This window comes from Buteo buteo, chromosome Z (genome assembly GCF_964188355.1).
Source record: "Buteo buteo chromosome Z, bButBut1.hap1.1, whole genome shotgun sequence".
Lineage (NCBI taxonomy): Eukaryota > Metazoa > Chordata > Aves > Accipitriformes > Accipitridae > Buteo > Buteo buteo.
The window spans coordinates 88,707,554-88,721,683 of NC_134204.1; the positions used below are offsets into that span (position 1 = coordinate 88,707,554).

Consider the following 14,130-nt stretch of genomic DNA (forward strand, 5'->3'; position numbering starts at 1 on the left):
CGGCCCCTCTCACCGCGCGGCCTTGTGCCTCCCGCCGCAGCAGCCGCAGTGGCCGCCGCACCAGTGGCAGGCGCGCAGGGGGGGGTAGCAGCAGAGGCACGGCACCAGCAGCGCCAGGGCGGCGGGGGCCAGCCAGCGGGCGCAGCAGTGGGGGTGCCCCCCCCCGCAAGAGCAGGGCGCCGAAAAATCCCCCTCGGCGTCCGCCATGCAGTGGTAGAGGAGGCTCTCGGCGCACCACAGGCAGCTCAGACGGCGGACGCAGCGTCCGGCGGGATCCGGCGCGTCCCGGCACTGCCCGCGGCCGTTCTCCTCCCGGCTGAAGACCCCCCGGCAGTAGACGCAGCGGGAGGGGGCTCCGGGAGGGGGGTCCCCGTGGATGCGGCAGGAGGGGGAACCCTTCGGATCCTTCTGGAAGCGGACGCGGGCGGGCGGCGTGCCGGCGGAGCCGGCGGCAGAGGCCCCGCCGGCGCGACGGTAGTCCTCGTAGCCGCGGGCGCCTCGGGGGTCCCGGCGCGGTGGGGGGGTCTCCGGCGGCTCCTCGGCCTCCCCCAGCGGCGGCGGCGGCTGCGGCTGAGATGGGGGACGGGGAGTCAGGAGGTGGCACCCCCCGAATGGTGATGCTGGGGGGGGGACCCCGAAGGGCAGCCGGGGGGGGGCAGGGGGCTGCACCCCCAACTGGGACCCCAAAATGGCCACCCCCAAAACAGAGGCCCCAAGGTGGGACCCCACACCGAGACCCCAAACTGGGTCCCTGAACTGGGAGCCCCCAAACTGGGACCCCTGACAGGCACCTGGCACCCAAAGCAGCACCCCAAAATGGGACCCTCAAGCACCAGCACCTCGAACTGGGAACCAGCACCCCAAACTGGGAACCGGCACCCCAAACGGGGATGCCCAAGCACCAGCACCCCAAACTGGGCCCCCCCCAACCACCAGCACCCCAAACTGGGACCCAGCACCCTGAACTGGGACCTGACCCCCCCCCCCAACCAGCACCTTCACCCAGGACCCCAATCTGGGACCCCCAACCCAAGGCAAGACCCTGACCTGTGACCGCTAACCCCAACTGGGAGCCCAAACTGGGACCTGGCACTCAAACTGGGGCGCCCCCCACCCCCCCCCCCGGTGCCCACCTGCCCGCCCAGGGGCCGGTAGCCGGTGGCCGAGGACTCGCTGGTGACGATGGTGGGGGGCACTGGGGGTGGCTCAGGGTGGGGGGTCCGGGGGGACCCCGGCGGGGAAGGGGGGGGCTGCTCTGGCGCAGGGCTGCGACCCCCCGTGTCCCCCCTGTCCCCTGCTGAGGAGGAGGAGGAGGAGGAAGAGGACGAAGACGGGGAGCCTGCGGGGAGAAGGGAGGGGGACACGGTGGATTCGGGGTGAACGGGGTCCCCGGGCCCCACAGTGTCCCCATGCCCCCCCCCCAGCGTCCCCAAGCCCCCCAGTGTCCCCACAGCCCCCAGCACCCCCAAGCACCCTGGTGTCCCCAATGCCCCACGGTGTCCCCAAGCCCCCCAGCACCCCGATACCCCACGGTGTCCCCAAGCCCCCCACTGTCCCCACAGCCCCCAGCACCCCCAAGCCCCCCCATACCCCACAATGTCCCCAAGCGCCCTGGTGTCCCCATGCCCCATAGGGTCCGCGAGCCCCCCAGCACCCCCATACCCCACGGTGTCCCCAAGCCCCCCAGCACCCCGCAGCCCCCTGTGCCCCCCACTATCCCCAATCCCGCCAGCACCCCACGTGTCCCGTGCGTGTGCGTGTGCGTGTCCCTCGAGGGGGGGGTCCCAGGGGTGCCCACCCGCGGCCAGGGCCTGCAGGGCCCCCCGCACGCCCCTGCGGAAGGCGCTGGCGTCGGCGGGGCTCTGGAAGGTCAGCCCGAAGCGGCTCCCCCCGACCCGCCAGTGGTGGAAGGTGGGGGTCACCTCGTTGTACTCCAGGTCCCGGCGCAGGGCGCACTCCAGCGTGGGCTGGGGGGGGGACACAGGGGGACGCGGCTCAGCCCCCGCCCGCTCCCCACGTTCCCCAGCCCCACGTCACATCCCTGTCCCCCATCCCAGCCCCATGTCCCCAGCCCCTGTCCCCATCACCCCGTCCCCTTGCCCCCATCCTCATATCACAGCCCCTGTCCCCCATCCCTGTGTCACATCCCTGGTCCAGTGTCCCCAACCCATGTCCCCCATCCCCATGCCCCCCCCCCATCCCCATGTCCCCCATCCCCATGCCCCCCCCCCCATCCCCATGTCCCCCAGCCCCAGGTCACATCCCTGGTCCCCTGTCCCCCATCTCCTGTCCCCAGCCACATGTCCCCCAGCCCCGTATCACAGCCAGGTCCCCCATCCCCATGTCGCATCCCCATCCCACGTCCCCCAGCCCCACATCACATCCCTGGTCCCTCAGCCCCCAGCCCCTCGTCCCCATCCCCATGTCACATCGCCGGTCCACTGTCCCTGTCCCCATGTCCCCCAGCCCCACGTCGCATCCCTGGTCCAGTGCCCCATCCCATGTCCCCCATCCCAGCCCCCTGTCCCCATCCCCTTGTCCCCCAGCTCTATGTCAACTCCCACTCCCCTGTCCCCCAGCCCCATGTCACAGCCAGGTTCCCCCATCCCCATTCCCTGTCCCCATCCCAGTGCCACATCCCTGTCCCCCCATCCCATATCTCCCATCCCAACGTCCCCCAGCCCCACGTCACATCCCACGTCCCCCATCCCAGCCCGCTGTCCCCATCCCCGTGTCACATCCCTGTCCCCCATCCCCATCCCAACATCCCCCATCCCCACGTCACAGCCAGGTCCCCTGTCCCCACACCATGTCCCCCATCCCCGTGTCCCTGATCCCCTGTCCCCCAGCCCCATGTCACAGCCACGTACCCCCATCCCCATTCCCTGTCCCCATCCCCGTGTCACAGCCCAGCCCCCCGTCCCCATCCCCATGTCCCCCAGCCCCATGTCACACCCCACGTCCCCCAGCCCCGTGTCACGGCCAGGTCCCCTGTCCCCACACCACATCCCCCATCCCCACGTCCCCCATCCCGTGTCCCCCCTCCCCATATCACACCCCTGTCCCGTCCCCCCCCCGCCGCCGTACGGCCTGGTCCCGCAGCCTCTCCCCCCGGATCAGGTACTGCCGGTGACGGTGACCGTCCTCCCGCCGCCGGGTGACCGTGACGTGGCTGAGGCCCCCCCCGCCCGTGGGCACCCACCCGCCGCTCGAGTCGTCGCGGGTCATCACCACGGCTCGCACCCGCAGCATGTGCCTGGGGGGGGACGGGACACGGACACGGGTGGGGGGGGGTTGGGGGAGGGAGAACGTCACCTCCAGCTCCCCCGTCCCTGTCCCCCAACTCGTGGGACCCCACCCGGGTCCGGCCACCCGTGGGGGGGGAAGGAACCCAGTGGAGCCCCACACACACCCCACGCGCGCGCGCGCATCCGTGACATCACCACGCGTTGCCATGGCAAACGGCGGTGTGTCGGCGATGGGAGGATATGGGGGGGGGAGCAGGGACCCCCACACACACAGGCCCAAACCCCCCCCGCGCCCCCCCTTCCCCATGCAGGCCGGGGTGGGGGAGGGGTCCGGCCCGCCGCCCTCAATGGGGCCGGGATTTTTTGTGAATGGGGGGGGGGCACGTGACCCGGGGCTTTGTCCCCGCCATAAACAAGGGGGGGAGCACGGCTGGACACCCCCCCCTTCATCCTCTTCCTCTCCCCCCCCCCCCGGATTTATGAATGGCTCCGGACGCTCATTCACAACCGCGGAGCGCGCCCCGGGGGGGTGTGTGGGGGTGTTCATTCAACAAACACCCCCCCCCCGCTCGGGGTGGGGGGCAGCAAGGACCCCCTCCCCCTAAAAGGGGGTACACCCCCCTCGTGAAGCGACCCACGGCGGGTGTCCCGCCCCCCCCCCCCCCACCGCGGGGGAAATGGGGAAAAACGGCGCGTGTCCCCCCCCCCCCCAAAAAAAAAAACAACAAACCCTAGCTTTTCCAAGTGGGAAGGGGGCCACCGCCCGGGGGGTGGTGGTGGGGATGCCCTTAAAACCACCCCCCCCCCAATTTAAATCCCCCCCCAACGGCGTTTCCCCCGCGGGTCCCACCCCCAAAGGCGACACCGCGGGGGTCCCCAGGGGCCGGTGTCCCCCCCCCATCAATGACAAGGTTCTGTGTGTGTGTGTGTCTGTCCCCCCCCCTCCCCGAGCCCCCCCCCGGCCCCACTGACCACGGCGGGCGAGGCTGAGCCGCGGAGACGGAGCCGGAGCTGCCGCCGGCGCCTCCGCTTGGTCCTAGTGCCCCGCTGCTGGGGGGGGGACACACACACGGAGAGCTGCCCCCCCCCTCCATAACACAACCCCCCCCTCCCCTGCCGGACGCCTGGGTTGCCCCGCCCCTATCGGTTTTGCGCCCCCCCCCCCCCCCCCCGCAGCCGTTGCGGCCGTTGCCAGTTGCCACGGAAGGGCTGGGGGTGAGTTGGGGGGGGAGGGGACCCGAGGGGGGGGGGGATTTTGAGGGGGAGGGGGGCAGGGAGGGGGTTGGGGGTGCGGCGGGGGGGTGGAGGGGGGAAAGCACTCCCTGCCTCAGTTTCCCCACCCGAGTGTCCTCGCCTCCATGGGACGGGGGAAGGGGGGGGGGCGTTGAAGGGAGTTGGGGAGGGTCCGGGGGGGGCGGGTGAGGGGGCAGCCCAACCCCCCTACGAGACACCAGAGGATCTTCCCCCCCCTCCCAGGGCAAGACCCTCCCGGAGCCCCCCCGAAATGGGCAACGTCCAGTCGGAGCCGGGCCCGGACGCCCCCAGGCCCCCCACGACCCCCGACCCCGGGGAGGGACCCCCCCAGCCCCCTCGGCCCCCCCCGAGCCCCCCCAGGCAGTTGGGGGGCCGGCGGCGCAGCCCCCCCCATGGTGGGGGGGCAGCCCCCTCCCCACGGCGCCGGAGGTTATCGGGGGGCTGGGGGGGGCCCCCCACGACCACCCCCCCAACCTGTGGCCCCGGCCAAAGGTGCTGCCCCGGGGGGGCGTGGGGGGCCCCGGGGACCCCCCCCCGGAGGCCAGGCCGCTGCCGGGGGTCCCGTGGGGCTCGGGGGGAGCTGGGGGGGCCCGGCAGGGGGCAGCAGCCCCCAGGGCAAGTGGACCGGGGGTCACGGTGGCCCCCCCCAGGGGGAGGTCAGGGGTCTGGGGGGGCAAGGGGGGCCCGACGGCCCCCGCCCTGCCACGGCCACCGGCCAGCGCCCCGTGGCCACTGTCGGTCACCCCATGGCTGATGCCCAGAGCCCCGTGGCCACCATCCAGCGCTCCGTGGCCACCATCCAGCACGCCACAGCCACCGTCCAGCGTCCCACGGCCGATGTCCAGCGCCCCGTGGCCACCGTCCAGCGCCCTACGGCCACCATCCAGGACCCCGTGGCCACCGCCCAGCGCCCCACAGATGCCACCCGGCACCCCATGGCCACCATCCGGCACCCCATGGATGCCACCGCCACCGCCCAGCGCCCCGTGGCTCATGTCCAGTGCCTCACGGATGCCACCCAGCGCCCCATGGCCACCACCCAGCACCCCACGGATGCCACCCAGCGCCCCATGGCCACCACCCAGCACCCCACGGATGCCACCCAGCGTTCCATGGCCACCACCCGGCGCCCCGTGGCTGATGCCCAGCGCCCCACAGATGCCACCCGGCAACCCGTGGCCACTGCCCAGCACACCATGGATGCCACCCAGCGCCCCGTGGCCACCGCCCAGCACTCCGTGGCCACTGTCCAGCAGCCCACAGATGCCACCCAGCGCCCCTTGGCCACCGCCCAGCGCTCCGTGGCCACCATCCAGCACCCGAGGGATGCCACCCAGCACCCTGTGGCCACCATCCAGCACCCCACAGATGCCACCCAGCGCCCTGTGGCCACCACCCAGCGCTCCGTGGCCACCATCCAGCAGCCCACAGATACCACCCAGCGCCCCGTGGCCACCATCCAGCACCCAAGGGATGCCACGCAGCGCCCAAAGGATGCCACCCAGTGCCCTGTGGCCACCATCCAGCACCCCACAAATGCCACCCAGCGCCCTGCGGCCACCATCCAGCGCCCAAAGGATGCCACCCAGCACCCTGCAGCCACTGCCCAGCGCCCCACGGATGCCACCCAGCGCCCTGTGGCCACCATCCAGCACCCCACAAATGCCACCCAGCACCCTGCAGCCACCGCCCAGCGCCCCACGGATGCCACCCAGCGCCCTGTGGCCACCGTCCACCACCCCCTGGCTCATGTCCAGCAGCCCACAGATGCCACCCAGCGCCCCGTGGCCACTGCCCAGCAGCCCACAGATGCCACCCAGCGCCCCGTGGCCGCGGCCCAGCGCTCCATGGCGACCGCCCCCCGCCCTGTGGCCACCATGCAGCACCCCACAGATGCCACCCAGCGCCCCGTGGCCACCGTCCAGCACCCCGTGGCCACCGCCCAGCGCCCCACGGATGCCACCCGGCGCCCCACGGATGCCACCCAGCGCCCCGTGGCCACTGTCCAGCACCCCGTGACCACTGGCCAGCGTCCCTCAGATGCCACCCAGCGACCTGTGGCCACCGTCCAGCATCCCATGGCCACCATCCCGCGCCGTGTGGCCACCGTCCCGCTCCCCGAGGAGATGGCCCGCATCCTGGAGACCCTGCGCTCCGTCCACCTCCAGCCGCCCCCCCTGGGCCCACCCGTCACCTTCCCCTTCCGGGGGGACAGGCCGGTGCCCCCGGGGATCTTCTGCCCCATGGTGACCAGCCGGGGGGGGGCTGGGGGGGACGTCGCGGGGACCCCCACCCCCCAAGCTGCTTTTGGGGGGGGCCCGAGGGCACCGGAGCCCCTCCAGCCCCGCTGCCCCCCCCAAGGGAAAGCCAAGGGGGCGGGGGCCTGGGTGAGGCCCCCTTCATGGGTCACCAAGCCCCCCCCCGGTCGCCAAGCTGAGCCCCCCCGGGGGCAAAAGGGGGGGGGCTGCCACGGGGAGGGGCTGCAGAGCCCCCCAAAACCCCGGTGCAGCCCCCCCCCGCCCCGCTGGCCCCCCTTCAAGGTGGTGGACTCCTGCCCCCGCCACTGCCACTGCCAGCACCGGGACCCCCCCCAGCTGCCCAGGAACGTCACTGCCTGGTAAGCAGGGATGGGGGGGGGGGGGGGGCAGGGGGCCAAAAATGGGGGGGGGGGGGGGAAGCTGTTCAAGAGCTCCATTCCCCCAATTCTCACCCACCACTGATATGGGGGGCAAAACCACCCGGCGGCTGGGAGGGGCGGTGAGGGGGGGGCAGCCCTTGGGGGGAGGTTTGGGGACGTGGGGGGAGGTTTGGGGGCTCCCACATACACACACTGACATATCCCCCCCCCTTTTGCCCCCCCCCCCCAGGCTGTCCCCCTCTGCCAACCACCTGGTCGAGCCCCCCTGGGTGGCCACCCTGATCCTGGTCGCGTCCCTGGTCGCCGTCAGCGAGCTCCTGGCCCCCCCCGCGGGGGAGGAAGAGGAGAAGGAGGAAGGAGGAGACGCCTGAGCCCACCCCCCCCCAGCACAGCACCTCATGGGGGGGGGGACGACGGACAAGACCCCCAGCACAGCACCCACTGCTAGAAGAAACAAACCATCGCTTTATTGAAGGCAGCACTGTCCCGGGGGTGGGGGGCACACAGCTGCTCCCCCCCCCCCCCCTCCCCAAACTCTGCCCAAAAAAGGGGGGGTGGCCTACGAGCCCCCCCTGCCCCCCCCCACCATGGGGACATGTCCACCCCAAACACCCCTTTAAATACTTTAAAAAAAAAAAACACCAAACCAACGCAAAACCCCTGCCCCAAACCACAGAGAAACGGGTGGTGATAAAATAAAGGTGGGGGGGGCGAACACCCCAAAAGGGCGGGGGGGGCTCCCCCCCCCTTTAAACGATCATTTCCAGTTGCCGCGCGTATTCGATGACCTGCTTGGCCAGTTCGGTGGAGGGGATGGTGGCATCCTCCGGCTTCTGCTGGCGACTGCTGAAGCTGTAGTAGTTGTTGGGACCCAACACCCAACCACGCTGGAAAGAGTTAAAGGGGGGGGGCGTTTAGGGGCACCCCCAGGTTTTTGGGGACCCCCCTCAGAGAGGGAGAACCCCCCAAAGTACCTTCTTGGCGTAGTCGGTCATTTTCTTGGCGGTGGTGAAGAAGAGGATGCGGGTGGCTTCGTTAAAAAGGATTTTCTCATAAGCTTTCTCGATGCAGCCGGCGATCTCGTCCCTGGTTTCGGGGGGGGGGGGGCATACGGTCAGGGGTGGGGCACACGGGGCGGGGTTCAGGGGCACAATAAGGTGGGTGGGGGGCTCACCGGATGGTATCCAGCAGGATATCAATGAAGAAGGTGTAGCTTTCCGCCGGGATGTTGCCTTTTGCCAGGAAGACTTTGTTGTAGCTGCCCTCCATCAAATACTACGAGAGAGAAAGGAGGTTGCATCCCCAGGACCCCTAAAAAACGCCACCCCCCCCATCCTCAAGAAACCCAAACCCGCCCCCCCCGGGGGCGTACCTGCTCGAGGGAGACGGGGTGTTTGATGTAGACGTTGCTCTGGATCTCCTTGGCCGGCAGCCGCTCCAGCTCGGTGTGAAACTCGGCCACCCGGTTCTGGGACAGCAAGAAGAGCAGGTTCAACCCCAGCAGCTGGTGCTTGTAGGCCGACTCCGGCAGCTCCTCCCTTGGGGGGGGGCAAGAAAAAAAAAAGAAAAAAAAAAAAGGGGTGTTGGCAGCTAGGAAATAAGGGTGGGGGGTCCCTAAACCCCCCCCACACTTACTTATAGTCGAAATAATAGCATTTGAGCTGGGCCATGTAGCGCTCAAAGGAGGGGATGTCCTTCTTCAGGATGCTCCACTGGGCGCCGATCTCCAGGATATCTCCTGGGGAAGGGGAAGAACAAAAAATGGGGGGGGGGGGTGTTAAGGGGAGACCCCGGGGGGGTCGCTAGTTGGGTTTTGTCCCCCCCCCAGCCCGAGGTGACACTCACTGGCCAGGATGAGCTGTTGCTTGGTCAGCTTCGTGCCGGTGGTGGGCAGAAAGTTGAGCTCCAGCAGGGCCAGCTGGGGGGGGTACACGGGGGGGGGGGGGGCACAGGACACATGGACACACATTGTCAGACCCCCGGGGGGGGGCATGGGCAGAGCCTTGCGCTCACCCCTGACTCACAGTGATGGCTGATGAGGTTAATTAGTATTTACGGGTGGCTGCGGGAAGTGGGGTGCCCCGAAGGGGGGGCTGTGCCCCCCCTGACTCACACACACCCCCCCCGTGTTAATTAAAGCTTCCGGGTGACGAGGCTTCCCAGGGCTCAGCCCGGCCCCCCCACCTGCTCAGAGTAACCCCCATTCCCAGCCCCACCCCCCCTCAGCCCAAGACCCCCCCTCATTCCCAGAGCAATCCCTCCAGCACCAAGGACCCCTCATTCCCATCCCCCCCCATTCCTAGAGCCCCCTCCTTATTCCTAGACCCCCCCTCAGTCCCAGGGCACCCCCCTCCTGTCGCAGACCCCCCATTTCCAGCCCCCCCTCACTCCCAGCCTCCCCCCCCACTTCCTACAGCCCCCTCCTTATTCCTAACCCCCCCTCATCCTACCCCTCCTTATTCCCAGGGTTGCTCCCCCCAGCCCCACCCCCCCCAGCGCCCCCCATTTTCTACAGCCCCCCCTCATCCCCAGACCCCCCTTCAGGCCCCAGAGCCCCCCCTCATTTCCTACAGCCCTCTCCTTATTCCCAGACCCCCCTTCCTCAGCCCCAGACCCCCTCTGATTTCCTACAGCCCCCTCCTTATTCCCGGACAACCCCCCTCACTCCCAGACCCCCCTTCAGGCCCCAGAGCCCCCCCCTTTCCTACAGCCCCCTCCTCATTCCTAGACCCCCCCCTCATTCCCAGGGTCACCCCCCCAGCCCCAGATCCCCCTCACTCCCAGACCCCCCATTTCCTACAGCCCCCTCCTTATTCCCAGACCCCCTCCCTCAGCCCCAGGCCCCTCCTCACGCCCAGACCCCCCCCCACTTCCCATGGCCCCCCCTCCGCCCCAGACCCCCCATTTCCAGACCCCCCCACTCCCAGACCCCCCCCATTTCCTACAGCCCCCTCCTTATTCCCAGACCCCCTCCCTCAGCCCCAGGCCCCTCCTCACGCCCAGACCCCCCCCACTTCCCATGGCCCCCCCTCCGCCCCAGACCCCCCATTTCCAGACCCCCCCACTCCCAGACCCCCCCCATTTCCTACAGCCCCCTCCTTATTCCCAGACCCCCTCCCTCAGCCCCAGGCCCCTCCTCACGCCCAGACCCCCCCCCCACTTCCCATGGCCCCCCCTCCGCCCCAGACCCCCCATTTCCAGACCCCCCCACTCCCAGACCCCCCCCATTTCCTACAGCCCCCTCCTTATTCCCAGACCCCCTCCCTCAGCCCCAGGCCCCTCCTCACGCCCAGCCCCCCCCCATTTCCCATGGCCCCCCCTCCGCCCCAGACCCCCCATTTCCAGACCCCCCCCACCCCCAGACCCCCCATTTCCTACAGCCCCCTCCTTATTCCCAGACCCCCACTCATCCCCAGACCCCCCCCTCACTCACTCCCTCCCACCCCCCCGCAGGCCCCGTCCGTCCGCCCGTGTCCCCCCCCCGCCCCGCCCCGCCCCGCACCTTGAGGCGGCCCAGCGCCTCCCCGCACTTGCTGAGGTTGGGGCTCTTGCGGCTCCACTCGCCCTTCAGCTGCTCGTACATGCCGGCCGCCGCCTTCAGCCCCCCCGCGCCCTCCGCCCCGTTCACCACCAGCCCGGCCGCCGCCATCGCCATGAATCGGCAGCCCCCTCCCTCGCACGACACCCAGCACGACGACGGCCGCGCTCAGCCGCCGCCGCGCTTGACGGCCGACGGCCTGCGTCGCCGTGGCAACGCCGCCCCGCGGCCAATCGCCTGGCGGGGGAGGCGGGGCGAGGGCCGGGGGCGGGGCGCCGGGCTCCGGGAGGGCCGGGCAGGGGGCGGGGCGGCTCGGCGGAGCCGCGCATGCGCACAGAGGACGGCGCGCCCGGCGGGCCCCGCCCGCGGGGGGGTGGGGGGAGGAGCCGGGGGCGGGACGTCACCGGGCGGCGGGGGCAGGGCGTGGCGTCAGCGGGCGTGGCGTCAGCGGGCGGGGCTGCCGGGCTGGTGACGTCACGGGGGACCCACAGCGGGAGGGCGGGAGGCGGTGCCCGGAGGGGGGGTGACGTCATGAGCGGCGGGGTGACGTCACAGCGGCGGGAGGGAGCGTAGGGGGGTGTTGGGAGGGGCCCTGGGGAGGGGGAGGGAGCGGTAGGACGAGACTGTGACCTCATCACTGGGTGGGGCCTGGGCCCAAAGGGTGGGGGGTGATGCATGACATCACAGCGGGATGGGCGATGACACCTCGCGGGGAGTCGGGTGACATCACGGGGGGGGGACGGATGACATCGTGGAGGGATGGGTGACACCACAGCGGGATGGGTGACACGGCCGGTTCCTCCTGAGCATCGTCCGCTGTAAGGGGGGGTCGAGTTGGGGGTCGGGGGGTGTCTGCACCCCAACATCCTCCCCCGTCTCGCCCCGCAGACGGAGCCGACCCCTCGTCCCCCGCCATCGCCCCCGAGAAGGAGGCCGTCCCCCCGAGGGGGGGGCTTCTACATCGACCCGGGCGGCCGCAGGAAGGTTCATGACCCGGTCTCCAACCAGGAGCCGCCCCAGCGGATCCACCCGGGCCAGAAGTTCGCCGTCCCCGTGACCCGCGGCATCCGACTGACCCGGGAGAGCAGTGAGGGGAAACCGCCCGGCCTCTTTCCAAAAACCCCAACAAAATGCAGCAAAATGCAACAAAACCCCAACGAAACCCAACAAAAGACCAAGAAAACGCAACAAAATCCCAACAAAACCCCAACAAAACGCAACAAAAACCCAGCAAAACCCAACAAAACCTCAATGAACCCCAGCAGAAGCCCAAGAAAACGCAACAAAACCTCAACAAAACCCCAACAAAATGCAACAAACCCCAACAAATTGCGACAAAACCCTAACAAACCCCAAGAAAACCCCAACAAAATGCAACAAAAACCCAAAAAAACCCCAACAATCCCAACAAACGGGTGAGGGGTTGCTCATCCCCTTGGCAGGGTCCCACCGTCACCTGCTCTCTTTGAGGAGTGGGACGACGTCCTCAACCACCGGCACCTCACGCTGGTCCTCTCCCACCCCTTCAGCCCCCTGACGTCCCCCCTGCAGAGGCAGGACCCCGTTAACCGCCCCTCGGTGATCTATAGGGTACGCCGCTCCTGTAGAGCCCTTCCACCACGGCACGCCTCGACATTACGAGGAAGACGGCCAAGCAGCTGAGAAGCTTCTCGGGGTCTAAGGAGGGGTTCTTCGTCCTCCTCCTCCTCCTCCTCTCTGCAGGTGAGGATCCAGGACACGGCGCTGCGCTCCCGTGGCGGGATGAAGCTGATGAAGACGTCCATGTGCCAAAGGTAGGAGCCTTGCCGGGTGTGGGGGTGGCACCGCAGGGTCTCGCGAGGGATGGGGCTCCATCCGGAGGGGTGGACGGGCAGGGTGACCTCCATCCCGCGTGCCGTAGGGCTACAAGATGGTGCCGGGGTACATCGGCTGCCCACCGGGCTAGTCAGTTGGCTTGTGATGCCACCAGCACCGTCAGGCGCAAATGGACGCCGCTTCGGCTGCCAGCGGCCGGACGCCGAGATGCCGTGTCTCCTCGTCAAGGGTGGGGGGACACGGGGTCCCCAGGGTCCTCTGACGGTCCCCTCTCCCCCCCCCGCAGAGTTTTACCCCATCTTCGTGACGCAGACCATGGTCACGGGGGAAACCACGACGGTGAGAGCCGAGCGGTCGAGGTGGGAGGGACGGTGATGTCGTGTCCGTCCCCCCCGCCCCAACACATGCCGGACCCCAACGGGGGCTGTCCCCCCCACCCAGAAGGTCATCCGTGGTGGCCCCAACTTGGAGGAGAACATCAAGGGCTACAGAGCTGGGGATGTCCAGAGGTACGACGTGGACAACAGCAGGTAATGCTGGGCTGGGGGGGGCACCCACACCCTCACCCCCCACCCGCCACCCCTTCCCGAGGGACCCCCGGCCACTCTCTCCCCCCCGCCCCAGCACGACACGGTGCCTGATCCAGCAGAGCATCCCAGCTGGCAGCAGCGGAGAAGCCCCCCATGGGGTTTGGGGGGTCCCGACGCCCCCCCAGGTCTGCAGTAACCACCCCACCGCCCCCCCACCCCAGCCCCAAGCGTTCACCACGGTGGCTAACGAAGGGCTGGGGAAAAAAGTGCACCCTATAGCCGCGTGCGAGGCCGGGTGGTCCCACGGCACGCCGTACAGCCCCACGGCACGCCATATGTCACTGCGACGTGCCGGACACCCCACAGCACACCCTATGTCACCGCCGCACACCGCACAGCCCCACGGCACACCACACGGTCATACACCCCACGGCACACCATACAGCCCCACGGCATGCCATATGTCACCACGGCATGCCATACAGCCCCACAGCACACTATAGGTCACCACAGCACGCCGTACGTCCATGTGCACTGGTGCACATCCCCACGGCACGCCGTGTGTCCCTGCGGCACGCCACACGGCACCACGGCACGCCGTACAGCCTCGCGGCATGGGGCGTGGACGGCCAGGGTGCTGTGGGTGCTGTGGGTACTGGGGGTGCTGTGGGTGCCGTGGGTGCCGTGGGTGCCATAGGACCGTGGATGCTGTGGATACTGGGGGTGTTGTGGGTGCTGTGGGTGCCGTGGGTGCCATAGGTCCGGGGGTGCCGTGGGTGCTGTGGGTGCCGTGGGTGCCGTGGGTGCTGTGGGTGCCATAGGTCTGTGGGTGCCGTGGGTACTGTGGGTGCCGTGGGTGCCGTGGGTGCCGTGGGTGCCATAGGACCATGGGTGCCGTGGGTGCCGTGGGTGCCATAGGTCTGTGGGTGCCGTGGGTGCTGTGGGTGCCGTGGGTGCTGTGGGTGCCATAGGTCCATGGGTGCCGTGGGTGCTGTGGGTGCCGTGGGTGCCGTGGGTGCTGTGGGTACCATAGGTCTGTGGGTGCCGTGGGTGCTGTGGGTGCCGTGGGTGCCATAGGTCTGTGGGTGCCGTGGGTGCTGTGGGTGC

General features: G+C 69.6%; 2 protein-coding genes across 2 annotated transcripts; both read right to left on the reverse strand.

The window, feature by feature from the left end:
- Nucleotides 1-9: 9 nt before the first annotated feature.
- SPRED3 (sprouty related EVH1 domain containing 3) lies at nucleotides 10-3,379 on the reverse strand. The gene is made up of 4 exons (XM_075020856.1): nucleotides 3,088-3,379; nucleotides 1,799-1,967; nucleotides 1,134-1,339; nucleotides 10-570 (listed from the first exon to the last, which is right to left on the reverse strand). Exons 1-4 carry the CDS (start codon nucleotides 3,250-3,252, stop codon nucleotides 10-12), a joined length of 1,101 nt encoding a protein of 366 aa, XP_074876957.1. The 5' UTR covers nucleotides 3,253-3,379.
- A 4,206-nt stretch (nucleotides 3,380-7,585) lies between these two features.
- PSMD8 (proteasome 26S subunit, non-ATPase 8) lies at nucleotides 7,586-10,830 on the reverse strand. Its single transcript, XM_075019734.1, has 7 exons — nucleotides 10,643-10,830; nucleotides 8,986-9,058; nucleotides 8,776-8,878; nucleotides 8,513-8,678; nucleotides 8,315-8,415; nucleotides 8,115-8,226; nucleotides 7,586-8,027 (listed from the first exon to the last, which is right to left on the reverse strand). Exons 1-7 carry the CDS (start codon nucleotides 10,793-10,795, stop codon nucleotides 7,890-7,892), a joined length of 846 nt encoding a protein of 281 aa, XP_074875835.1. The 5' UTR covers nucleotides 10,796-10,830; the 3' UTR covers nucleotides 7,586-7,889.
- Nucleotides 10,831-14,130: the final 3,300 nt, after the last annotated feature.

What these genes read in the sequence shown, in the direction of transcription:
- SPRED3 (XM_075020856.1), bottom strand. Translation starts at nt 3,252, where the DNA reads ATGCTGCGGGTGCGAGCCGTGGTGATGACCCGCGACGACTCGAGCGGC. An exon ending in AGAGGCTGCGGGACCAGGCC is followed by an intron (nt 1,968 to 3,087) that starts GTACGGCGGCGG and finishes TCCCCCCCCCAG; the next exon opens with CCCACGCTGGAGTGCGCCCT. An exon ending in ACCGGCCCCTGGGCGGGCAG is followed by an intron (nt 571 to 1,133) that starts GTGGGCACCGGG and finishes CCCCCATCTCAG; the next exon opens with CCGCAGCCGCCGCCGCCGCT.
- PSMD8 (XM_075019734.1), bottom strand. Translation starts at nt 10,795, where the DNA reads ATGGCGATGGCGGCGGCCGGGCTGGTGGTGAACGGGGCGGAGGGCGCG. An exon ending in ACCCCGTCTCCCTCGAGCAG is followed by an intron (nt 8,416 to 8,512) that starts GTACGCCCCCGG and finishes TCTCTCTCGTAG; the next exon opens with TATTTGATGGAGGGCAGCTA. An exon ending in ATCCTGCTGGATACCATCCG is followed by an intron (nt 8,227 to 8,314) that starts GTGAGCCCCCCA and finishes CCCCGAAACCAG; the next exon opens with GGACGAGATCGCCGGCTGCA.